Below are 26,188 nucleotides of genomic sequence, written 5' to 3'. Positions count from 1 at the left end.
TTACAGATTGTCACGCTGTTTTGAAGTCACGTTTTAGAATGCGAATGTTCAAAGAACACGTAATAACTAGTTTATAGATCACATCCACCGCACATGCAAATCTGGGACGACGCTTCACGCACACGCATTGATGTCGGTTTCTTACTAATTTGTGTAAACAAATATTATCAAACCTTGATTTATTCTTTTCATGAGCAACGATTCGGTCCAAAAGGCGATTCAGTGGATAAACATGATTAAGTTGCGACTGCTATAAAAGAGTGTTTTAGGTGGGTTTGTATTCGATTAAACGTGTTTTTCGATTCGTGATTGTAAAAGCGCATCAAAAAATATGGCTACAACATACATTTGGATTACCGGAATGGCTGCAGCCGTTCTCATACCTGGTACGTATGATGTGATGTTTATTATAGCTTTAAGATCACAATTCGGTGAATTGTTCGACATTTTTCTGTATTGTTAAATACTTCCTACAATAATGGCGATAAGCAATCGTCATCCTAAATGGAGATATAATTGTTATTGTATATCGCGTCATGTAAAATAAATACTCGAATCGACATATTACATGACACGGTTGGTTCTTAAACGTGTTTCAATCATAGTACCATAATAAAAAAATAACAGTTTTATAGTGTGTTGAATATCAAATGTTCATAAAGATTTATCTTTATTCGCTTAAACTAAATTGAGATAGATGACTGAAAAACATTTTATCATATGACTACAGAAAGCTAGATCGGATTGTGTAATTTTGTATCAGATCATGACATGTGCGGTAAAAAAAGTGCTTAACTCGTAATAAAAACGTGTGTGTTTTGACTTTGCGTATGTTTACGCTATTAACATCAACTGTAAGTCCAATAGATTTCTAGAAGAATTTGAGAATATGATGACGTTTATAAAGTTCTACAATTTATTATTTTATATGTTTCTATTCAGGGTATGAATGTTTATCAAAACTTAGGTAATTCATTTAATGAGGTAATATTTTCGTAATTAATGAGAAACGTATATCAATCTGATTAACAGATTCCTTTATAGTGTCGATATTATAATATATAACGTTTGTTTTCAACTTCTCTGCAGCCGTGTGCGTCCACACAGACGAAGAAGAAAACAGCGACCTCGACAACCTAATTGCACACCTAGAGAATGTCTTGCAAGAACGTACGTATGAAGCGGCGGAGACAATGAAGGATGAAGCAGGACCAGTGGAACTAAACGATCTTAAACCGGGCTCAAAACGAGGTCGTTCTTGGCGTCGACAAGTAGGGAGACGTACATGTGGGTGTGGGGGTAGTTGCGGCCCAAAAGTAAACTCGGAATTATCAACAAGCTAAGCAAACTTGTCATGAATTGAATACAGATTTGCGTTTATAGTGTTCATCATTTGACTCGATGGAACTGCATTAAAACGATAAAGAAAGAAACACCTATGTAATCATATTTATATTTGTTGTTTTTTCTGTTCGTGGCTCTAGTTTGGTATCAAGTTTTAATATATAGTATCACTTTAAATCGTCCTTTAGCAATGATGTTAAGTTCCAGCTCCTAAATTGATGCAAGAACCCGCAATTGTTTTTTCTGGTTGGAATGGACCGATGTACAACGGTATATCAACTCTTTCATAAATAAAAGCTAAAAATATTTCTTGTACGTTACTCACGGCTACATTTACTACATTTTCTTGTGCCGTGTCTATTCCTGATTACTAAATAGCTAAAAAGGGGCTATGCTGCGTATGTCAGTGAGGCAAATATATGCTGTGAATGTATGTATGAAATTATATTCAGAAGAATGTGCGGATTTTCAACAACATACTAGAAATGTTAGTAATGGCATTATGTTCAGTCACGTTAAGATTGATGTACTCGCTAATAACTAGAAATATATAAACCAACAATTGATATGTAGACACAATACGAAAAGGAAACACATTACATCCGCGGATTCAAATGAAACCTTTCATGAGTAACGGGGTGCTTTTCTTCTTTTGCTTTGTATTTGGATGACACACTGGAAAACCGCCGTTGTACATGGAGCTCCTGTATATTTTGTTCAGAGTATGTTTATATTCAAATCTAGTCATGTGTCCGTCAAACATGTGTATCACAATATTAAATTTTGTATCATAAAATACTCATGTTGATGGAAAAGAATGAGTAAGATAACATGCTTGTTGATTTCTTTAAGTTTCAGAAATCAAGCAGAAATACTTATGCCCTGAATGAAACTCCGACGGACGGACAAAATACAATCAATATTCTCTTCCCGCCTTGGATTATGGGCGTTAAACAAAATAACACGAACGTTATTTATATCGTATCTCAGCCACTTACAAAAACGACAGGTATGGTTAAATATTTTCAATTGAAGATAAGCGGCAGAAAACTTAATGTGTAATATTTTTTCCATATTTGTTTGTGTTGTGTATTTGTTTTTTTGTTTTATTTTATAGTGTTAAACTGAAATTTATCATTTAAAATCTCTTTTCATTATAATCATAACAAAATATAACTAGTTACTGACAACGATCCTTCTCGACTCAGTGTTAGGTTTGGGTGGCAAAATAAGTAATTTTAAAACGACCTAAAAAATGTACCACCGCCCACCTAAAATATCTCTTGCGAATCGAGCCTGCGATCCTCGGATTTGTGTACCGGCGCTTTACCAACTACGCTTGACGGTTTTTCAGTTAAATTTGACATAGTGCGGTATTTACATTGACACATATCTCGCACTATCACTAATGCATTTAGATCGACACTATCTAAATTTCAAAGACGGATCCAGTTGAAATTGAACGAACAGTTTTTTAACCAGCACAATCGTAATACCAAAACATGTTTGGAAAATGCACTTTAATTACATGAATACAACAAAATAAAATTATATAAACAAATATTACATTATTACTACAAAAGAGCGATAAGTACGAAATCAACACAAATATTTAACCACCAATCAAAACGTAGAAAAGTAATCTAAAATCATTAAAAATAGTACACAGAATCAATTCCACTCTTTTCTGATATATATTTATAGGCTTTTTCAAAGTTTGTTTTAACAAATTGACTATATTTTCTTTTTATTTCTTAACAAAAACAATTATAAAATGACGTCAAAAAACAAATAAACAGGAAATGACGTATTGATGTTAAAACGGTAGTGACGCTTATTAGCGCCAGAAACACATGCATGTAAAATTCACTGAAACAGTAATAATGATAATGAAAATAAAAATATTCCTATAATGAGATAATTAATCATAAACTAATTATGAAAAACTAGATAATAATAATAATAATAATAATAAAAATAATAATTATAATAATAATGACCAATAATAATAATAATACAAATGATAAATATAAAAAAAATAATGAGATCAATAACTGTATTAAAATGTCATTAATTTAGCATGATGACAAGTATCATTACTATAAAAATACATTAACTGCCTCAAATGTAAAAAGATTGTGTATGTGGGTGAACCCAAGAGGTCATTAAAACAAAGACTGAAAGAACACGAAGCGGATGTCAGACTCCAAAGAGAAAAACCAGTTGCCGAACATTTCAACTCCATCAAACATGGTATGAACGACATGGGTGCCAGCATACTCCAGTGTATTCGGGATGATTCGGGATCGTATCGAAAACTTAAAGAATTGTCATGGATCCAAAAACTAAAAACAGAGGTTCCCAATGGACTGAATACGAAATCAACCTCCGAAATATTATGGCAACACTATAGACAGTGAAATTAAACGTCAGATGCTGATGCATTAATTTTATCACAAAAACAATATTCAATTAATAAAAATAAATAAATTGTCAATAATATTATGATGATAACTATTGTAAAGGCTTTATTATAGTTAATATGATGATAAAGTTAGATTACGATGATGATGATGTTGATCATAGTCATGATGATGATGATGATGATGATTGTGTTGATGATGATGATGATGATGATGATGATGATGATGATGATGATGATGATGATGATGATGATGATGATGATGATGATGATGATGATGATGATGATGATGATGATGATGATGATGATGATGATGATGATGATAATGATGATGATGATGATGATGATGATGATGATGATGATGATGATGATGATGATGATGATTATGATGATGATGATGATGATGATGATGATGATGATGATGATGATGATGATGATGATGATGATGATGATGATAAGGAGGAGGAGGAGGAGGAGGGGGAGGATGAGGATGATGAGGATGATGATGATGAGGATGATGATGATGATGATGACGATGATGATGATGATGATAGTATATCATTATTTTTATTATAATTGTTATTAATAAAATAGTTAAGTAATATATATTATTACACAAACATGTATTATCATTTTAAGCAGTAGTATATTTATCACTTTGATAATTGATTTTTTGCAAGTAGTAAAATGCATGTGTTTTTATAATAATGATACTTGTCATTATGCTATATTCATGCCATTTTTAATACAATTATTGATCTCATTATTATTATTTATATTTATTATTTGTATTATTATTATTGTTGGTCATTATTATTATTATTATTTTTATTATTATTATTATTATTATTATTATTATTATTTTTATTATATTTATTATTATTATTATCTAGTTTTTCGTAATAAGTTTATGACTAATTATATTATTATAGAAATATTTATATTTTCATTATCATTATAACTGTTACAGTGAATTTTACATGCATGTGTTTCTGGCGCTAATAAGCGTCACTGCCGTTTTAACGTCATGACCTCATTTCCTGTTTATTTGTTTTTTGACGTCGTTTTATAATTGTTTTGTTGAGAAATAGAAAGAAAATGTAGTTAATTTGTTAAAACAAACTTTGAAAACGCCTATTTAGGCGAAATATATCAGAAAATAGTGGAATTTGTTCTGTGAAATTTATATTTATCCCTTCTGGATACAAAACTTATTAAAAAAGTAGACAACACATTAAATATGAGTCTATAAACAGTTAACAATGAGCAATATAAGAATATTATAACATTTTGCAAATAATAAAGAATGTACATATTAGACAAAAATATTAATATTAGTACTATGATCATTGATTTAGAAATAACAATAAATGTAAGCATTTACTATTAATAAAAATTATTTGCAAATACATTGCAATTATTAAAAATGTGAAACACTTCCTTCTCGAATATCGTTTTATCCTGAAATTGAATCCACATAAATTATATTCCGACACATGTTTATTATGACATAACTTTAATAATGCTAATATTCAAGCTAGAAAATCCCTTTTCAGTTTTTTAATACTATATGTTTAAAATGTTAATCAGTTTGTGATTGTGATAAACAAGTTTAGAAATACAATACGAAGATTTGGTTATTTTACTTAATGATGTTAGGCTCTTTATCGTCGTCAACAATAATGAATTTAGATATGTATTTAATAAACTGCACGTGCAAAATGTTTCAATAAAAAGCAGTCAATGTATAATTTTAAAAAGATACCATTGACATGACAATTAATACTGAACTGTTTGTTCTTCATATAGGCAATGCAAGGCTGAAAATCTTCACACAAATATGTACATGTATCTGAAAGCATTCCTTGCCTTTGGAAACCATTTGCGTAACTTTGCAATAGAGAGCGACAGGAAGGACTTTGTATAAATACGCTTTATTGTGTTAATTGTGAAGAACATATGCAATATTAGACAGTTTGTAGCATTTGTGTTCATGGCAACAATGGTGTTGCTTCCTTCATAATTCACTAAAGCAATCGCAAATGGATTCTTCAAGAAAATCGTATGGTGTTTTATTTTCAACAAATTACAACATGGCATACCGGTACTTGTGCATGTTTGTTGTGCACGAGTATGAGACATAACATCACTACAAAGTAATAAAGCATGTTTTATTCCTCCCGGTGGCATTTATTTATAATGTTTTTTTCTGCTCTCTGTGAACGATTTAAACTTATTATTAACGTTCGCCGTATACGTTTCGGTTCAGTGCTGGATTTCCTTCTCAAATAGTACTAGTTGTTGCCTAATCCAATGTCACTAAGTTATAAACCTCGCAGACTGACCTGGGGATATTTTGACATGTTCATTCAATCATCAATGGTCTTAACTGTTGTCGATGAGCAGTTTCAAATAAAAAATTACATGTGAAACAGTAGCTGCTAATAAAAGCCTTCTTTCTAAATAATGTGATTGTTTTTTTCCAAGTTAGGAAAAAAGAGTATTCATTAGAGAATAATTGTTTAACTCACGATGCAATCGTTAATAACAGTGGTCATTCCTAAGCCCGTAGAACGTTGTGAGCACGAAGCGTATGCTATGCTATTCTAGTCTTACACATAAGTGATTTCACATAGGCACGGAATGCTGAGTTGCAGTAACCAATTATGAACGCGTTCGCACAGTTGTTAAGCACGTATGTATGATAGAGAAGAGTCATCCACATAGGGTATTCATGCCTTTGCAATGACGACATTTTGATGATTGTATTGGGAAACAGGCTTATGATTGAAACCATCACCATAAGGAACACCATTAGTGTTATCCGCCTCTTAAGCATTCGATTACGCGATGTCAGATTTGTGATGGTCGATCGAACAGTCCGGGCAGACATTCTACTTTTGACGGAAGTCTGCGAAGAAAAACATGAGCATGCTGAAGACGCGTTGCTTTTAGTAGCTCGTACAATCCGGGCAGTTTGGATAGACGGACTACGTTGGCAGGAACCCACCGCAGTTGCACAAATATCAACAGATTTATCGATGAACCCACTTGATGTATACTCATCCGTAAATTGTAGGTCGTGTGCATGCTTCGCATTTTCTCCGTGGTTTAAACCAGTGTCTTGGTTAGGTTTTAAAGCTTTGACTTTCTTAGCAATCAGAATGTACATCACTATCAAACATAGGCACACAATCGAGACTATTGCTACTTTGATCATGCTGAAAAACTTCTTGAGATGTTTATTCTTCCCCGGATCTGCGTTTACACACTGCTCAGCAGCAAGTGTTACATTGTCGTTTACTCGAACGTCAAATCGGGTGATTTCTGCGGTCATGAAATCTGGAACACACATCCCGCTCGAAAACAATAGTATTCCAACAGCGGACAAAATTGCACTTTTTGACGTTAACTTCCAATTTGTTATTGGCATATACACTGTTAAAAATCTATCTACACCAAGTAGAAATATGACCAAAAAAGAAGTAGCCACCCATGCATTGCTCGCATACATAATAATCTTGCAAGCTAATGCGTTATTAAATGTGTATGAATAAAATATTGGCGCTGTAGTGCTAAACAGAATCATACATGTGAACAGGTCTGCAAACGAGAGTATTGCAAAAATCAGATTTGTTGTCGACTTGCTTTTTTTCGCTTGCCTTTTGTAGAATACAAATGCCATTCCGTTGCTTATTGTACCGACCAAACACGCGGTAACAACAAACACTAATACTGGTAAGTATGCCAAAACTCTTTCTCTATTTAACTGTTCAATCAATGACGAATTCATCTGCATTGTTTCGTAATCCATTTGATAAGCTGTCAATATCCATCAAAGTCGGATCACCTACTACAACACGCTCAGTTACTTGTATGATAAAATAAAAACGAAAGAGGTAAGACCTTGTATTGTTATACAAAACTTCCTTTACAAACACGATGTGCGACTGTTATATGAAACACAAAATCTTAATTATAAGGAAATGCTTGAAGAAAATATTTTCATGGATATCTTTATATTGTAAATAACAGCTTCTCGCTCTTAAACTGCCACTTACGAGTTGTTCTGTTCATTTTGCTGTTGACACATATTTTTGTACAATGGGCGTGCATATTTATATAAGTGCCATTTTACAGAAAAAGAGTGTCTGCAAATACAGAACATTTAACACGCTACCACATCGAATAAAAGTATGATGTGTTTTCTGTCAATCGATAAACACTCATCCGAAGTCTTATCAATCGAACCATTAGCATTTTGCGTCTGAAAACATCGCATTACAACTTCTCATCGTCAAACACTATAAATCTACTGTAATCATCAATTTGCTTTGTACAGCAATGTTTGCGACTGTATTTTAACGGTATGCTTCTTTTTTTTTAGTGGATCGTTCTGCATACATCTTGTCAACTTTATGAAAATCACTACTTACCCAGTGGTATTCCATTCAAGACTATTGTATGCTTTCCCGTTGCCCAAAGTGCGTTTGTAACATGTAAGTTAAAGTGCCGTCTTTAGAGTATATTGCACAGTGTTTTACGTCTGAAATATATACTGTGTTTACTAGCTGCACACATAACATTACATCGGAAGGTTCCCACTATGTATGAAAACATATATTACAATGAACACTAATCCGTGATAAATATATATATATATATATATATATATATGTATATATATATATATATATATATATATATATATATATATATATATATATATGAAAGCGAATGTTGGTATAGTTCAAAATAATAGAACACTATTCAGCTCGGATTTCTTTCCATATAAGTAAATGTTGTCTTACTCACACCTTCAGGGCTACGTTCCAGAACAAAAAACGTTATTTTTATGAAAGCGAATATAAATTAACCGCGATATCCCAGATCAGCATTCGGAACAGCCTCGTTGTTTACAGAGATATATGAGCTCTGAGTACTTCGCTTTCTTCCTTTCGTAAGCATCTTCACACCTTGTCTCCCATGGTACTGTCAGCTCGATAACGATGCGCTTCTTCCCTGTCTCGGACCACAGTACGACATCTGGTCGTATGGTAGTCTGGACCAGGTCCGGGAATGCAAGTCTCTCCCCCAAATCCACCTCCATGTTCCAGCCAGTTTTGCCATCTAAGATTGACGACCTGTGTGTTTTTTGCGTTTTAGTGGTCTCACCCGTCTTCACGAAGGATATGAGCTTATGAGAAGGATGGTTCCCTCGCTCCTTCTTGTGCTCTCTTGACAGGCAATCAACCAGGTCTCTGAGTACTGAGTCGTGCCTCCATCGGTACCTCTCATGTAGAGCAGGGTGACAGCACATGTTCAAGTGTGCCGATTCTGTCTCACATACTGCATTTGGGATCCGTTGTGAGTCCCCATCGGCATAGGTTGGCTGTAGATAGTAGAAGATAATAGACAGACCTGAGGAGGAACGAAAATCTCAGTGGCTCGTATTTCCAGATTTCTCCCCAGGTCAAATTCCTGTCTGTGATATTACACGTGGTCCATGTTGCCTGCGCTCCTATCCAAAACAAGATCAGCCTACAAACTGTATGAGTATACGTCGATGCTGATCTAGCTTTAAAAAAAAACAGTTCAATAATAGCTTTATGTTACTAATCAATAATGAATGCTGAACGAATTGTTCGCGTTAACTGAGATAATGATTTGTATTCAAAATCTCTAAGCCCTTCTCTTTTACGAAATTAAAAACATGTTTAAGATATTTTACCCATAACGTAATTTTTTAGTAAATTGCATACATTTTGATACTCTTGTAATAATGAAATACCAGTCAAAGTCTTAATTTTCAATTATGTTCAAATACACACACCATTTAAACTCAGAATGTATCTATGCGTTCTTATTCACTATTTTCAGTGCTAAAAGTTTAACAAATTTAATATAATTTACGTTATTTGAACAATTAAGTCATATTTAAAATAGTATAGAATCGTTATTCAGAAACTCAACAAAATAGTAGACACAACAATATGTTTTTATTGAAAAAAATATTTAAATACAGAAATTGTATGATATTAGCTTGTCTTGAGTAAATATAACAATTACAAAAAAAAATCATATGCAAGGGTTTATGATAATCTCAAAACATATCAACAACACACAGACTTCTTTAAAGTTCATAGCAAAATATGTATTTGCTATCAGAGTAATACCGTGAATTATTTTTCTGAGTAAAGTGAGACAATAAATATGTTCACGAGTAAAGAAACAAGCGCGCGAGTGGAAATAAGACCAATTGTTCATACAAAAAATTCAGTAAATATTTTACAGTGTAACCCCGAAAGCAAACGAAATTGTGTTGTCAGTTAATGCGTTTGATTATTCGTTTCATATTACTAGTAGTAACTTTCAAAAACATTTACTCACGTACTCTTTTAAGTTTGATGTGTATTTAAGTATTGAAGTGAAGAAATTCACGTACCGGCTCTAATTTGGATTTGATAAAATATTTTTTTTTCCATTAAAAATTCATTTGTTTGGGATGTAACCGACTCAACCATTATACATAACGACTTTGACCGTCTTGCATTGAGTCGTCTTGACCCAAGCAGCAACAAAGTGAACGTTAACCTATTAAAAAACGGCCACAGTCGAACAAGATGAATACCCAGAAGTAATTGCGTAATCGATAACATAAATGTATTACCTTAAAATGTTAAACTGTCGAAGATGTACAGTGGAATAGTATTATGAAAGGGGAAACTCATAGGTGTAACTTGTTGTCGTCTCTTTTTATTTCGAAATGTCGACGTAATTAGTATTTAATTTTAAAAGGTTACCTGGAAAACAACATGGTGGATAATTGGAGGCTGAGCAAAGATTGGATTACAAATACTATATTTTAAAATTGCGTTTGTGCCAGCTCGACTGTCTTGCGGATTTAAACTGTTTTTACCCTCCATACATTGTCTGTTTGTCACTTCGACCTAAGGCGGCTAAAAAAAAAGCAATAATAATGTGCATGCAAGGCATTGAATTATTTCAACAAACAATTGTTAACTAATATTAGGTGTTGCCAAATATGTGTGAAATTGTATTTTTAACATTGACTGCTATTGGTCTTACCTTTATTGTGAGGATTTATTATGAGACACAGTGACTTGGCATGCATTACAACTATATTTCAAATTAATTTGAACTTTTAAAAAGTAGAACCTTCCCAAGTAAGTTAGCAAGACACTTAACAGCGAATCACTTCTTAATACTTTTCAATAGTTCATCACTTAACATTAAAAACATATATCATTGTACATTGACACGTCAATCAACAAGTCAACGAACACATATCAAACAACAGATAAATGTTATATCATGTGTATGAAAAAAAAAACGTTCGTCAGAGATGTATGAACTTGAACCGTGTAGAGATGTCCTCGTTTGAGGTCGGGGTGACTACTATGGTAGGGGTGTTCGCAGCGTTCAGGCTTTTTGTCCGTTTCATCGTGCGGCGCCGCTTCTTTTGGGACCGAAATGAGCGGAGTGAGCGCCCGGGGACGCCACCGGAAATTATCCCCGGACCAGTGTCCTCATCCGAGTTGTATTCATGACTTTTCTCGAAAAACTCTTACAGTCTCAGATCGCCTAAATCCGTAGATTTCAGAACAGGGACGGGATATTGATGTATGTCCTCATTCACGAATATTGGATGGTCCGGCGGATCGGAAACCACGGACTCTACCGAGTAAAGGCTCTCGACTGATTTACCAATGTTGTTAAGATTAACGGCGGATATAGAAACTGGGAGGTTGTGTCCGTATTTCTTCGGCACTTGACCATTTATCATTGACGACGTCTGGGAACCAACCATAGGGTGTGAGGAGTGCCAGTTTGGAACTAAAATAACAGCAACATTAAATGTTGTCAGTGATAGCACATGTTAGATTAGTTGTGAAAAAACAATTGAACCGCGTTCTGAGAAAACTGTGCGTGATGCATGTGCGTAAAGTGTCGTCAGAGATTAGCCTTTGCAGTCCGTACAGCCTAATCAGGGACGACACTATCCGCTTTTATGGTATTTTTAGTTCCAATGAAGTCCCTCCTTACCGTAAATCAAGTTCAGGCGGAAAGTGTCGTCCCTGATTAGCCTGTGCGTACTGCGCAGGCTTATCTGGGATAACACTTTACGCACGTGCATTAAGCCCAGTTTTTTTCAGAACGCGGCTGAATTATGTTCCTAAACGAAGCTCCCACGATAACAAAGCGATTAGTTGCATCAAATCATAATCTTTTTCTAATGTATTTAAATACAATTGAAATGAGCGATGACACGATCGCAAACACAAAATTTCATTCTGAAAATAGGATTACGACGTGTTCGGTATAACTTACGTGAAAAACTTGAAAAGAAGATCGAATAATTAGTTTCCATGGACATTATTGAAAAGGTGGAAGGTACAAGTAAATGGGTGAGCCCTATTGTGGTTGTACCAAAATCAAACGGAGATGTTAGATTGTGTGTGGACATGAGACGAGCCAACGAAGCAGTGATAAGGGAAAGATACCCTATTCCTACAACAGAGGAAATTCATCAGGACTTAAATAAGTCAACAGTGTTTTCAAAGCTGGACATCTTCATGGCGTACCATCAAATGGAGTTAGATGATTCGTCCAGAGAGATAACTACATTCATGACACACAAAGGCATGTACAGATATAAGACACTTTTATTTGGCATAAGTTGTGCACCGGAAACGTACAATAAGGTGATGGCACAGGTTCTGAGTGGACTCGATGGTGTGAGCAACATCTTTGATGATATTGTAGTTCATGGACAAACGGAAGCAGAACATAATGTCTGTTTAGAAGCTTTGCTGAAGAGATTGCAAGATAAGGGTCTTACACTCAACTTTGATAAATTTCAGTTCAATCTACCAAACATTGACATCATGGGACTGAAATTATTTAAAACTGGAGTTGAAATAACTGGATCCAAGATAATAGCAGTACAGATTGCTCGTCAGCCGCAGAACAGTTCTGAAATTAAAGTTTTCTTGGACTTGTGAACTTCAGTGCTCGATTTATTCCGAGCATGGCTACTGTTGCGGAACCACTTAAGAAGTTAACAATAAAAAATGAACCATTTGTCTGGGGAACAGAACAGTCGGAAGCATTCAATAAACTTAAAGGTAGCTTGTCTAAAGCTAGTAGTTTGGGATATTTCGATAGCAACAGAAAAACAGAAGTGATTTGTGATGCTGGTTCAGTTGGATTGGGTTGTTTTCTAGTACAAGAAGATGAACATGGAGAATCACATGTCATTATGTATGCGAGCAGAGGACTGAACAGAATTGAACGCAAATACTCGCAAACAGAAACGGAGGCTCTTTCTATTGTATGGGCATGCGAACGACTACATATGTACTTAGTGGGAAGAGAATTCACACTAGTGACTGGTCACTAGCCTCTAGAACATATATTTTTACCTAGATCCAAGCCGTGTGCTCGAGTAGAAAGATGGGTGTTACGTTTACAACCGTATCGCTATACAGTGAAACATATCCCGGGAACCAGTAACATCGCGGATTCACTGTCGAGACTACTTCCGGAAAGTTATACTGTGGAGGGCCAGGATTCTCTTCAGACTGAGGTATATTTGAACAATATCGCAAGTGAAGCAAAATTCGGTGCTTTGTCTACAGGGGAAATTGAGAACGTTCTCAAAATGATCCAGAACTGAAACAAGTACGCGAAATTCTAGTGTCTGTTCGATGGCATGAACTCACTAATAAACAGTATCTGCCCATCCGCCATGAATTTTCTTCGCTAGGTTTTCTAGTGTTACGTGGAACGAGAATTGTGTTACCAACGGAGCTACGAAGTCGTATTCTCGAACTAGGTCATGAAGGACATCCGGGAATGGCTGTTATGAAACAAAGATTGAGACCCAAAGTATGGTGGCCTGAAATGGACAAAGACATAGAAAACTGTTGTAGAGTGTGCTATGGTTGTCAGCTTCTTTCTAAAGGTGATAAACCGCAGCCCATGATAAGAAGAGCAATGCCAACGAAGCCGTGGGAGCACCTATGTGCTGATTTTCTATGACCTCTTCCGTCAGGAGAAAACTTATTTGTAGTTGTTGACTACTATTCAAGGTGGAAGGAAATATGCATTATCAAAACAGTGACTTCGGAGAAAGTTATTAAGTGTCTGAAAAGGATATTTGCGGTACACGGACTACCGTTATCCATACAGACTGATAACGCCCAGTATTTCAATAGTGCCGAGTTCAATAACTTTTAAAACAATTTGGGTATTGAACATAGAAACAAAACACCGTTATGGCCGCAAGCCAATGGCGAAGTAGAAGCGCAGAACAAGGGTATTATGAAGCGCATTCGAATTTCTAATGCTGAGAACAGCAACTGGAAAAAGATCTTCAAACATATCTGATGATGTACAAATCAACACCACATTCTTCAACAGGGGTTTCTCCAGCTGAACTATTGTGTAAAAGGAAAATGCGAACCAAATTACCGGAGATCTACGATTATTCATCGAACGAGTATGAAGTAAGAGATCGCGACAGCGAGCGAAAGGGGAACGGAAAGCTGTATGGTGATCAACGACGACAGGCACGAGATTCAGAGATCAAGAACGGAGATGGTGTGTTAGTGAAAAAGAAACAGAAAAATAAATTATCTACAGTGTTTAATCCAAAACCAGTATCAAAAAAGGGGAAAGGGGAAAGAGTGGTATTCTTGAATCTAGTGAAGGGGCCAGATATTCAAGAAATGTGTCTCATGTTAAGAAATTTAATCAGTCTGAATCTTGTGTACCCAAGTTAAGTGAAAATTCCAAGTTTAGTGAAAATTCATGTTTAGTGAAAATTTCAAGTTTAGTGAAAATTCTCAGTTGTCTGAAAATTCTCAGTTCAGTGAAAATTCTCAGATAAGTGAAAATGATCAGCTTAGTGGTATTACAGAGTTGGATTATGCTGTTCCAGAAACTGCAGATGGTCCAGAGGAGAGAGGATATCCGGAGAGCTTACCATCTCCTAGGCAGGCGACAAAACCACCTGATCCTGTGGTCAGGCCGAGACGCGAGATGGAACTTCCATCAAGGTTCACAGACTTTGTTATGCATTTAATATGCAGTGTCATGAACGTTATATAGACTGTTATTTTGTATTAATGGTTTAATCTATCAGTATTATAGCTGTTTATTCTGTATTAAAACGTGATGTTGTATTAACTTGTGTACGGACAAACACACAGAATAGTATGTATTTTGTTTTTAAAGTAGATAAGTTGGCTTAACTTTGTGCTATATTCAAGTATTAATAATGTGTATTCAAATACGGCTAGTTAATAGTTGATATTGCATGGACCTGACTATTATGCATATTCCACTCATTCATGTGTAAATTTTAGTAAATTGTGAACAACAGTATTATTTAGACCTGTTTTTTTTTGGAACATGATTTAACAGTGCAGAGTTAAAAGCACAATATTGTCAGTATTCACTATGATTTAGTAGCAGAAAATGTTTTATAGCAAGTAAATGGTATTTCTTAAGATAGTTGATATAAGTTAAAGAATGACAGTATTGTTGCAATAAGAACAAAGGTTAATTGATTCATACTATGTTGATGTACATATGTTTTAAATGTTGCAATGTTTAATTGATAAAATTGAAGGATTTCCAAATCATATGTCGTGAAACATTAAGATTACCATTTGAAAAATACTATGTTTAAAATATTGTGTGTAAGTGTACAAACTAGTGAACTGTTCTTGGAAATTTATAATTCACTTGGGGAGGAAATGTAGTATCGTATCATGTAATGAGTATTCAATGGTCTAAGGGAAGTAATTCTGTTATTCTTATTACAAGGATTATTGTTTGAGTGGCATCCCCTGATATGCACATGTTTAGAGGGCGCTTATAAGATTGTGGAACCTTCAATGGTGTCTCGTCTTGTTTTGTTTATGGTTACTTTAATCCAAGTAATCGACCTCGAGCCGGGTTTGACACTACAGCCGTAACACGGCGGATTCACCTACATCTAATAAATGTGTGTGCAGTTTGAAGAAGATCTTCCTGCAAAGATTTGAATGTACAAAATGAAGTCATCATAGTTTTATAGCAAGGACTACATGTTCTTATTAGAGTATCACTTTGGTTATAGTTATCATTTAAATATATAAGAAAGCAGTGATTTGGCTAAAGAACTATTAGCTGCACGTTTGGCGCATTAAAAAGAATAATATAAATAACCATATGGTATTGTATTGTTCTTTCCTGTCAATGCAAGGCAATACAAGACAGCGTATGATATTGAAATATATCAACATATAATGAAAATAAAGTTAACATAAAATTCCAATCTAAACCATTTGTTAAGCTACACGATTCAATATTTCACAAAATGTGTTCTTAAAGTACTCGCGTGTTGTGCCATATAGATAAACCAAACTCAAAGACGTTAATTGGAACTTGAGCGTTGATAAAGCGATCACACGATTTCGCAATGTCTAAATACACGACACTTGTGTTCGTAATAGTATGTCGATACGTTCTTACTTGAATTGAATTGTGTCTAGTCGAATGAAATAACGTTTCACATAGAATAAAATGAGTGCCCTGCATATTCCCTTAACTATATTGCCCGAATGAAATAAGTATTCAGTAAAAATTATTCAAATACAAATTAACATATATGTACAATGTGCATTGTTGTTCACAAAACAGTAATTTTCATTGAAACATTTGAGCCTAAGAATTATATTCATTCATTTAAATGACTCTATTAAATATGAATACCGGTTTAAACACATCGCGCAGTAATAGTATATAATAATACAATAACTAGTGGGTTTTTTCGCGTTTATTAGCTAACTATATGTTCTCGGAAACACTTATATTTAAACGGGCTGTCCGGTGCATATAATGACTATATTTTAAAGTATGTAAAATTAAGATCATGTATTGTGGAAACACTAAATGATGCGGTTAAGAATTTCCCCCGACACTGTTAACGGATTTTGTTTTTGAATTAGTGTGATTGTGAAAAAAAAGGAATCCCAATCTTTTAACTAAATCACGTCTTGCCAAGTATAAAATACAAAAAGTCGATTTCTGCTTCCCAGAAACTGGTGGACGTGAGTTAACTATAAATTCAATCGTGGATAAACTTGGTTAAAATCAAATTTGAAATTTGCAAACACAAGCGCAACTTTTATCTATTATAATATCAAATGTAAAGGCATTTTTTTGAAAAATGCTTATATATTTAAAATATGAATATTCCATAAATGTTTACTTACTTTAGAACTTACAGTCGACATTGAGGTAACCGTATACAATAAGAATAACACTGATATTTTCAAGATAACTGTAGGTGGTTTCATATTGAATAATTGAATTACCGATGTCTTATATGTTCCATGCTTACCCTATACTGAAGCAATCCTACTTGCATAGTGCAAAATTGGCAATCTATAACTCAAACGAATCCCTATGCATATAATCAGCAGGCGTGGTAATTGTTTAATCATGAATAATTGCTTTTACAATATAGAAGCGTAATGTAACCAATAGACTTTCAGCATAAACAATGACTGCAATTGGGTCTTCAGTTTTAACCGGTGAAATCAAATCATCGGGTTTTTAATCCGATTGGGAGGCTTTCTAAACCTCTCATTTTATTTTTATTCCATTTTAATTGAAACTTAGTTTTTTATTCTAGATTCGGACGTTAAAAGAGCGCTGGCATTCTCAGCTACATCAAGTAGCAACCAGTTTATAGCTGGGGATGACATTGTCCTATACGACAACAAGCTTGTCGATGATGGTGGTGCTTTGGACCTTTCTACGGGTATATTCACTGCAAAATCTAGTGGCTACTACGTGTTCCATTTCCACAGGTTATTACTTTTACATTATTAATTCATACATCAAGCCGGGCGTGTTATAGGGTTACCCGTAGCGGACTGGCGATTGGGCGGCGTCCAAGAGAATTAAACATGTTGAAACTTGGTAATAATGTAAATGGCGATACTATATCGGTCAAGTTGGATAACCATCAGCTCGAAATAAACACTTTTGAATAATAGTACTATACATATTCCGTAAATTATATTTCAAAACATAGTTAGCATGTCTGCTCTTGACATTCGAGTATCCACATCGAATGATTGTGTAACGTGATGGGATTGTTTGTTGGATTATAACCTCCAACGAATTCGATAACAAACCAAATCGCACGAAGCGCTTGTCAATTATAGTAATAAGACTTTAAAGTAAAGCAGGCTTAACTGGAAATATGGCTTGGGATTCTATGTGGGCTGGTTTATAAAGGTCGATGCCAATGTTACTCAAAGAGAAAACACAAACAATCTTAATAGCTTTATTTTGGATGGGCTTATTGTATTCTAATTGTGTGTGCGTATAGCTTCAAATTAAGACTTGGAATTATATTTGGGGCTAAGTAAAGACACATGTTCTTCAAATAGAAACAGAAGGTTTCCGCTCAATAAAGCTGATTTATAAGGAGGTATTACATGAGAATTGTTTGCGTAGGTAACCTAGTTGAAGACATTGCTTGGAACTGACATTCAGGAACATTTCAAGCTAGATGTTACTAAATATAAAAAAACAATCTGAATTATATGATTTGAATAATTATTTATATTTGGATGGAAGAATAGCATTGAAAATTTGTTTTTAGATTGTGTCATGCAGACTTAGCCTGGTATAGCATTTAATTCCTGATGAATAAAGGTGTAGGTCACTGTTGCGTTAAACAAAACATATCTGATCAATTATGTCCGTTTGGATTGATGTATTATGCTGAAAGATTGAGTGTAGTTACCTTTACTGCAGACCTGGCTCGAGCTTGCAAAGTCAGTCAGTTGATGGTTGAAGACTTAGTTTTATCGTATTGTTATATTTTTTGAATCCATGTAATATACTATTTGTGTGTCCCCATTTGTAAATCAAAATACACGTCAAAGATAACAAATAGCCCAGACATTCAGATGGTCGAATTGTGTGAAATAATGGAGCTGTTTTGTACTAAATCGTTTCCTCGCTATGTCACCGTTATTTCAATTGTATACACTAGAACTGACTCCCCATTCACTTACTCAATTTTAAAGTAGATTTTTTGTATAATGCGAACCTTGAAAAAGAATAAATCATACGACATACCATGTAGCAAACAAACTTAACAAAAAAAAATTTTAAAGTACTTGCTGTATTTTATTTTAATAACATTCTCCCCAGCGATTGTTTTAAGTTAACGATATATAACGATTAGTTCTTCCTACATACAAAACATTTAAACTCGTTCAAACATTTACGTTAATTCTTAGCTCGGATCGATGAACACAATATAATATTACAAACAAGCTCTAGTCTAAAGTGTAAAAGCAAAACAAAACAAAACTTGAACAAAAAAGTTAACTTTCAAAGGGATTCGAACCCGGGAGCTAATTCTAAGACGCTCATAGCATTTAGCGCAGTAAGTTAAACCCTATTTTTGCATTTCCGGTATTTTCAAAATAATGAAAAGCTCCACAAACGGTTAAATATGTTATCAATTGGTTTAGTTTTCACATACGTCGATATTGCTATATGTTTATTAGCCATAAGAGCTACTTCACCTATTTTAAGATAAGACAAACAAATATATTTCAATATATAATATTTTATTGCTTGAACTTATTTTGTCCATCGTTCAATTGATAAGAATTTATATCATAATTTATCAAATTATACTGTTTGAATGAAACACATATGCAAATAGCTCGAATACTCCTTGCTAACTTTCTATCAAAATTTCGAATGAATTATGATTATATAAACAAAAACAACTTCGTTCGGTGCAGTAAATAATGATTTATCTATTTCCAGCACGACCATGCAACATGAAGATCTTTGGCTGGAACTCTGGGTGAACAATATCTACGTTTGCTCTATTCATGCCCTCACTGATTTTGACTGGGCAAGCGCGGGCAACGCGGCTGTCTTGCACTTGCTCGCTGGGGACCAGGCTGCGATTTTATCAAAGTATGGACATGAAAACCGTATAATGGGTTCAACTGATTATATGTTCGTTTTCTGGGGCGCAGATAGTTTCAGACGAAGACTTAAAGAACCCAGGTATTCAGTTATTGGTTTATATTTGTATCCGTATATTGATACTTTTGCAATCGCATGTTTTATTAAGTTAATTTTTAAGCAAGTACTGAGATTCATAACATTTCTTGTATTTTCAATTCTTAGATACGGAGCCTGTTTTGATTTTCTCAGTAGGACTCACTAAAAACATTTCCTTGAATAATGGAAGGTTGTCATATTCGACCGAGTGTTTGCTGATTTGAAGCGATCCTACAACATAAACACGGGCATGTTTGTGGTTCCCGCGACAGGATTGTATGAATTTCACTACCACTGCATATCGAGCAAAAATAACTACATGTCTCTTGCACTGGTCAAAGGAAATAGGTAACTAGAATAGTGTTTATAAAACATAACATCGCATGTGTTTTTTGAGCCCATATGCAACGTTTGTATTTCTTAAAACAGGCGGTGAACCCAGTTGTAATTATATTTATTAACAGCCACTTGGATACTTGCCTTCAAAAAAGAACGTTCACATCTTACTAATATCGATTTATTTAAGGTTTTCTTATTCATATTTTGAACAATACTTTATTAAAGTATTCTTGCATTCAATAATTTATATGAATGCGATAATTGTTTTGTGTATTGATGCAAAATATACGTAAACCAATCCACCAAAGTTTTAACATTAAGTTAACGTGAAACTACTGTACTTAAGCGTCGTCAATGGCTTCAACAAAATTCGCAACCGAGTCCACACCGCCTATGCCAGCAACGCGGCTGTCTTGCAACTGACGGCTGGAGAAACAGTTTCGGTACAGTCCAAGTACAGCTACGTCTACCTCGTTGGTTCTGTAAACGGTGTATTCTGCACGTTTTCGGGTTATATGCTGCGTTCAACGGGCCCTAGCATCGGCTAGATGTTTTTTCCTTGACCTTTATTATACTATTCAATAAATAGTTGAGAGCATCGACTTTGTTCATCTGTACGTGACTTTTTACTGTGGTTAGAATGCTTAATAATCTAAAATGGAGATTCTTAAGTGATGAAAACTCTCCATTAGTAAAGCAAACTTAAGCATTACTGAATTACGAAGTTTTTTATCCATAAATATAGCTAAATTACTTGTCGTAGCTACGGTTAAGCTAAACGCAGACATAAAATGTCCATTTAAATATGTATGTTAGTTTTTTTTATAAATTCAAGCACACATGGAATTTAACCCGTTTAATGTGTAATTATATAGTATAAAAGTGTACGATATACATAACTTTGCATTTGCATCATCGTATCTTTTAACCATGTGGAAATATTCCGAGTAGTCGTCATCACAATTGTAACATTTTAACACTTCACCATCAATATGTTTGTCATATTCGTTAGTTCCCGCAGCACTGTTGGCAACAATGCTCAATAAACACGCAACTATTATGTGTTTTCTTCGCCTGCATACTTGTTTAATAATTATTTGAAATCGCCAACACAACCTTAACAAAACGGTCGAAACCGATATCACATGATAATAAGAATGAAACAGGTTATTACAACGTTGCCACAGATGTAATTTTTTTGCGCGCTGCATAGCTTGTGAACGTCATCGGTGTGAACAAAATGGCGGAATATCTTGACACAACTAAACATGCTAGCAAATCAATAACTAAATGCGAAGCCAAAATATTTTTTCAGGTTGATAAAAAGTTAAATGACGTGTATTCTATTGCATTTATTGCATTATAATTATCTAGCCATTTGACATTTTTTATAGAAAAAAAGACAACAATAGCAACAAATGTATCGTTCTGCTATATTCATTATCAACAGTACCGGGTAACTAAATATAATAAATGTACTAGTTTTCCGATTTTTAAAACCAGCTTTCACGCCTTTTTTCTCGATTATGCCATGAACTTTTAAACAATAAAAAAATAACATCTGGCACTTTTGACATGTTGCCGTCTGCATAGACTGTTGTAATACCTTTCGGTCGGCCATTGCAATGTGAGCACAAGCACGGCCATTTGTATTTGTGTACACATGCATCAATACACTTGCACCAGCCTGATATTGATAGTAAATATCGTTTATGCTGCATTTCATCAGGTATCGGCACAGTAGCTATATATTGAGCTTTGTGTTCATATGGACAGTTATATAAGCAATCCAGCATTCGATGGAATAACAGACACACTCTTTCCGAAAAACCAAACTCCTCCTTCTCAGTCGTGCATTACCGGATATAATAACTCGGACAGTCCCCTTAAAACGTACGTTTCTTACACAAATTTATGCGTATTATTTAATCCATGGATGGGAATTATTGCCCAAATATTACCATTATCGCTGCATACATATTAATGTTTACTTATATTTGTTTGCGTAACTGACCAATATCACTTTTTACTACAATTAATTGAGATATTTATGCAGCGGCAACATTCAATGGCAAATGACTTATTTTAGGAAAAACAAACTTACAATAATGGTTTGATGTCCATCGATAAATGTTCATGCTATTGAAGATTAAATTTACATATCTATTTTTAAAACGTTGTTTAAACAAAGAAACATGACATTACATTTGCAGACGTACCTGATGCTACATTTGACATAACGGCACACAACTTATTTGGCTTAGTAAATTTAAGTATAAATAAGAAACATATTTTATCCTTGCCAATTAGAATATATATGGTGGTTACAAGGTAGAAATCCGTCTTGTTTGCCTTTTAAAACTTAAAAATAATCGCGTTTGTCTTAATAGACTTATACGCGTTACAGTTTGAAAAATTATAAATTACTTGCTAACTTTGCTATAGATTTGATTGTATCTACGCCAATAAGAATATATCTGGTGGTTACAAGGTAGAAATCCGTCTTTTTTGCGCTTTCAAACTTAAACATAATCGCGTTTGTCGAAATTGACGTATATGTATAGAAATCTTTCTTTCGGTTTATAAAGCGATACCGTATGAAAAATAAGAAATAACTAGCTAACTAGGCTATAAATTTGATTTTATCAATGCCAATTAAAATATATCTGGTGGTTACAAGGAAGAAATCCGTCTTTTTGCGCTTTAAAACTTAACTATAATTGCGTTTGTCGTAACGGACGTATACGTATATAAATCCTACATTCGGTTTTAAAAGCGGTACCGTTTGACAGGTTTATTAGGATTGCAAACACGTTCAGAAAATGTAAATGTAGTTGGACAAACGATTTCGAAAATACGATGTTAATTAATATTTGCATTAGACGTTGACCTTAATTAGTAAATAACAAGTTTTTAGTACACGAATACACACATTTATTAAACACATGTTTGAAAAATCCGATGCAAACCAATATGTCATTGGTGAAGTGTTATTAATTTAAATGTACATTAATACATGAATACATTTTAGACATAGGCTTGAAATTTAGCAAGGGTGATATACTGTTATTTTGTTGCATACGGACGGCTTTCAATAGCATTTTTATAAATTTGCAGTATAAACACAGCGATACATTGGACCGTTTCGAACATTACATAAAAGTACTTATTCGTGAATAAACACGCCTCGGTCAAAGTAATACAGAGTAACTTCTATTCGTTGAATTGGTCAGTGATGTTCACTTGATCGGGATAAACGCATACGGCAAACCAATTTTTGAAGCACCATCGTATTAGAATAGACCCTTTGCTAATTTTATAGCAGACGCTGACGGGTAATCCCTTACCGTAAATTTCGCATTCCTTAACCGGAGGACTGAATACTGCAGCGACCTTAACAATTACCCGCTTAAACAAGATAATAGTCTCCTTCAGAATGACCCCAGACCATACGCGAACGACAAAAGTTTTTCCACACTTAAGGCAGAGGTGGAGGATGCAGTTAAGTCTTAAGGCAGGAAAATCTCCGAGATTGGACAACGTACCTTTCGAACTGATAGAGCTCAAAGGAGAGGGAACGACTTCATCAATGACGACACTATGTTAAATGATCAGGTAGCAGTAAAAGTGGCCTAAGAAGTGAACCCGGTATCTGGTTATCTCTGTACCGAACATCGGCAACCTCAAGTTGTGCATAAATTACCTAAACATCAGCCTCATCTGTCATCCCAGCAAAGTCACGCTACGCATTATCATCAATCGACTGAAAAGTTGGCAGAAGAACTGCTGGCAGAAGAGAATGCTGCATTCAGAGCTGGGCGGCGCAGAGTGGAACATATCGGCAACTGCAGAGACATCATTGAGAAACATCTGCAACACCAACGTGAGCCTTTCCGCATCTTAATCAACTTAACGCAAGATTTCGACCGCGTGTGGCAGGATTGCCGATGTTTTGTTATGAGAGGCTTAAATATTGACAAAGGGCTGGTGCAAGTCATATATTAACTCTACGGAAACGCCAGCAGCGCAGTACTTCTCAATAGACAGAGGAGTTCTTCAGGACATCAGTGGGCGTCCGTCAGTGATGTATGCTCTCTCCCGTTCAAGTTAACATGTTACCTGAAAAGATGATGCAGGATAATCTTTATGACCACCACCTCCATTGGTGGAAGTTCCATTTTTTATTTTAGATTCGTTGATTACATTGTCCTCATTAATGGCACCAGCAGATAACTTTAAGACCTCACCTATTGGCTCTATGAAAGGCGGGAAAAAGTGATGAGCTTCAAGTACATGGGAGAAGCCTTGTCCAAGAACTGCATCATTACCGCTTATCTGCGAATAAGAATTACCGTGGATCGCAGCGATGGCCACACTAAGCAGGTTGTAAACAAGCACTTTCATCTGCTTTCCCACCAAGAACAGGCTCTACAAGTCGTGGTAACCATCTTTCTATACGGGTGGGTGCAAGACCTGAATGCAACGCTGGTTGGCCCACATGAGCTCCTACTGGCGACCGTCAAAGGAACACAGGCTTGTTTTTGACACGTCACCGGCACGTCTCTCTGTGCAGACTGTTCTCCAGGGCACGCTAGAGGGAAGTCGCCGTCGAGGCCGTCAGACGAAAAGCCGGATGGATAACTGGAACGAGTGGAATTCCCTCCTTATTGATTAATTACTCTCAGAAGCCACAGCGTACCTGACTGGCGGAAAATCTCTGTGTTGTCGTCCCTCATTTCCCAAAAAAGTATGTCGGGTCACGGGAATGATAATGATGATGATCATAATTTTTACAAATTCCAGTATATTAACCCTTTATGTTAAATGTCTGTAAGATTATCTATGAAAATGAATGTATATTTTCTATCAAGATGTTGCAAGAGGACTCTAATCATCTGCAAAGTTTGCGGAGCATCAAAATATTCTTAGGATAAACATCCGCATAAATCCGAATGAAATAATGGTAAGCGCGTCTTACGTTGTATGCACAATGCAGGGGTTCGATCCAAGGTGTACTCACCCTGGTATTCTTTGTATGTGTCTTCTAAATTTATTTGTTTTATCTTGACAATTCAATTAATTTTTAAAGAAGTCCCTTCAAAGCAACTTCACGTTTAACCGGAATATAAATATTTTATTTTAAAAACACGCAATCTTAACTGTACGTTTATATTCAACGAATCAACATCTTAAAAACGGAAATTATGTTCAGCTAAACAGAAACAAATTGCGTGATTTATGTTCAATTAAACTTCAGCAGGAACATATCACGGTTATAATTGACAAATATTGACAAACCATAGATAACGCAATCACGCAAATGAATGCGTCATTGCTTTGATATAGGGATAGAAATGGAAAAAGGAAATTCCTAGTCGTTTACCGCTTGTTCAGTAAGCACCGTAAGCATCAAACTGGCTTTATGTGCTACAAAAGGAAATAACAAGGACAACGATGTATCAACTCCGATGAGGGGGATAGAGTAAATTGTTTAGAATGTTTTAGCATCATAAATGTAGCAATCGTTAAGATAATTAAGATCGTGTCACTTTGTTTGATTGTAATAAACCTTCTTATTCTTGTAAACTAAAACTGTGTCACTTACATGAGGCGACATGTCCATTCGGCGTCAGAAAGAAATTGTAGGTCTTTCGGCTTCTATTAACATTTTAAGTATTTTTACAGGTTTATACTATTATGTTTAATAATTATTCTTCCATAAATTACACTTGTCATAGCCTGTGTAGTATCACTCGCTTTTAATAAGAGACTAACGGATTGTAATAAGAATGTTCGCCTGCTAATGTTCCTGGAGTTTCATTATTAATATTGCCATTTAGTAATGCATGTTCGCATGTGATTTATCGTGGCAAGTAGATGAATCTTCTCAATACGCTCAGTGTGTCAGCGATAACACACAGCTGGTGTTAAGTGTTAGTGCTTTTTATGCAATAAGTG

At 34.9% G+C, this 26,188-nt stretch overlaps 1 protein-coding gene and 2 long non-coding RNA genes across 3 annotated transcripts; 2 read left to right on the top strand and 1 right to left on the bottom strand.

Annotated features, from left to right (window-relative positions):
• The first annotated feature begins 236 nt into the window (after positions 1–236).
• LOC127842206 (uncharacterized) lies at positions 237–1,343 on the top strand. The gene is made up of 2 exons (XM_052371559.1): positions 237–386; positions 1,090–1,343. The coding sequence occupies exons 1-2, from the start codon at positions 332–334 to the stop codon at positions 1,341–1,343; spliced, it is 309 nt and encodes a 102-aa protein (XP_052227519.1). The 5' UTR covers positions 237–331.
• Positions 1,344–10,981: 9,638 nt separating this feature from the next.
• LOC127842724 (uncharacterized) lies at positions 10,982–17,205 on the bottom strand. Its single transcript, XR_008031851.1, has 2 exons — positions 17,056–17,205; positions 10,982–11,623 (listed from the first exon to the last, which is right to left on the bottom strand). It is a non-coding gene; the product is annotated as an uncharacterized LOC127842724 (long non-coding RNA).
• Positions 17,206–17,508: 303 nt separating this feature from the next.
• On the top strand, positions 17,509–20,829 carry LOC127842509 (uncharacterized). Its single transcript, XR_008031674.1, has 4 exons — positions 17,509–17,655; positions 19,646–19,894; positions 20,018–20,239; positions 20,577–20,829. It is a non-coding gene; the product is annotated as an uncharacterized LOC127842509 (long non-coding RNA).
• Positions 20,830–26,188: the final 5,359 nt, after the last annotated feature.

This window comes from Dreissena polymorpha, chromosome 8 (assembly GCF_020536995.1).
Source record: "Dreissena polymorpha isolate Duluth1 chromosome 8, UMN_Dpol_1.0, whole genome shotgun sequence".
NCBI lineage: Eukaryota > Metazoa > Mollusca > Bivalvia > Myida > Dreissenidae > Dreissena > Dreissena polymorpha.
Note: the sequence above shows the minus strand (reverse complement) of the source record. Positions and strands in the feature narration are given on the sequence as shown.